This window comes from Aptenodytes forsteri, unplaced genomic scaffold, assembly GCF_000699145.1.
Source record: "Aptenodytes forsteri isolate BGI_AS27 unplaced genomic scaffold, ASM69914v1 Scaffold1235, whole genome shotgun sequence".
Lineage (NCBI taxonomy): Eukaryota > Metazoa > Chordata > Aves > Sphenisciformes > Spheniscidae > Aptenodytes > Aptenodytes forsteri.
Genome location: NW_008795213.1, coordinates 14,303 through 14,878, shown reverse-complemented (window position 1 = coordinate 14,878; position 576 = coordinate 14,303). Strand labels below are relative to the sequence as shown.

General features: G+C 66.3%; 1 protein-coding gene across 1 annotated transcript in view; it reads left to right on the top strand.

Annotated features, from left to right (window-relative positions):
- Positions 1–160: 160 nt before the first annotated feature.
- The window catches only part of LOC103898432 (myosin-6), a gene marked incomplete at both ends in the record, with an annotated part of 14,539 nt that continues 14,123 nt past the window's right edge, over positions 161–576 (top strand). Inside the window, 2 exons of the mRNA XM_009278702.1 lie at positions 161–297; positions 388–514. Coding sequence (XP_009276977.1) covers positions 161–297; positions 388–514 — 264 coding nt within the window. The remainder of the gene's footprint in view (positions 298–387; positions 515–576) is intronic.

The window sequence follows — 576 nt, the reverse complement described above, 5'->3', positions numbered from 1 at the left end:
CGGCCCCACCGTCCACGTGTCCACCCGCCCATCCACGGCTCCGCCGGCCCTTCCATCCACCCACCGAACCATCAGCCCGTCCAACCGTCCACCAACCCTTCCCGTCTCCTCACCCGCCTGCCCGCCCATCTCCTCCTCACCCGCCTCCTTCCTCCGCCAGGTCTTCTTCAAGGCCGGGCTGCTGGGGCTGCTGGAGGAGATGCGGGACGAGCGCCTCTCCCGCATCATCACCCGCATCCAGGCTCAGGCCCGGGGTCAGCTCATGCGCATCGAGTTCAAGAAGATCCTGGAGCGCCGGTGAGAGGGGGACGGGTCTTTCTCCTCGGGGAGGGACCTCCAGTGGGTCACCAGGTCCATGGGGTGGTAGCACCTGTGTCCCCATCGTAGGGACGCGCTCTTGGTGATCCAGTGGAACATCCGGGCCTTCATGGGGGTGAAGAACTGGCCCTGGATGAAGCTCTACTTCAAGATCAAGCCCTTGCTGAAGAGCGCCGAGACGGAGAAGGAGATGCAGGTGGGAGGAGGTGGCGGGGGACGGGATGAAGGGGGGGTGGGCGGAGGGAGGGATGGAGGGGG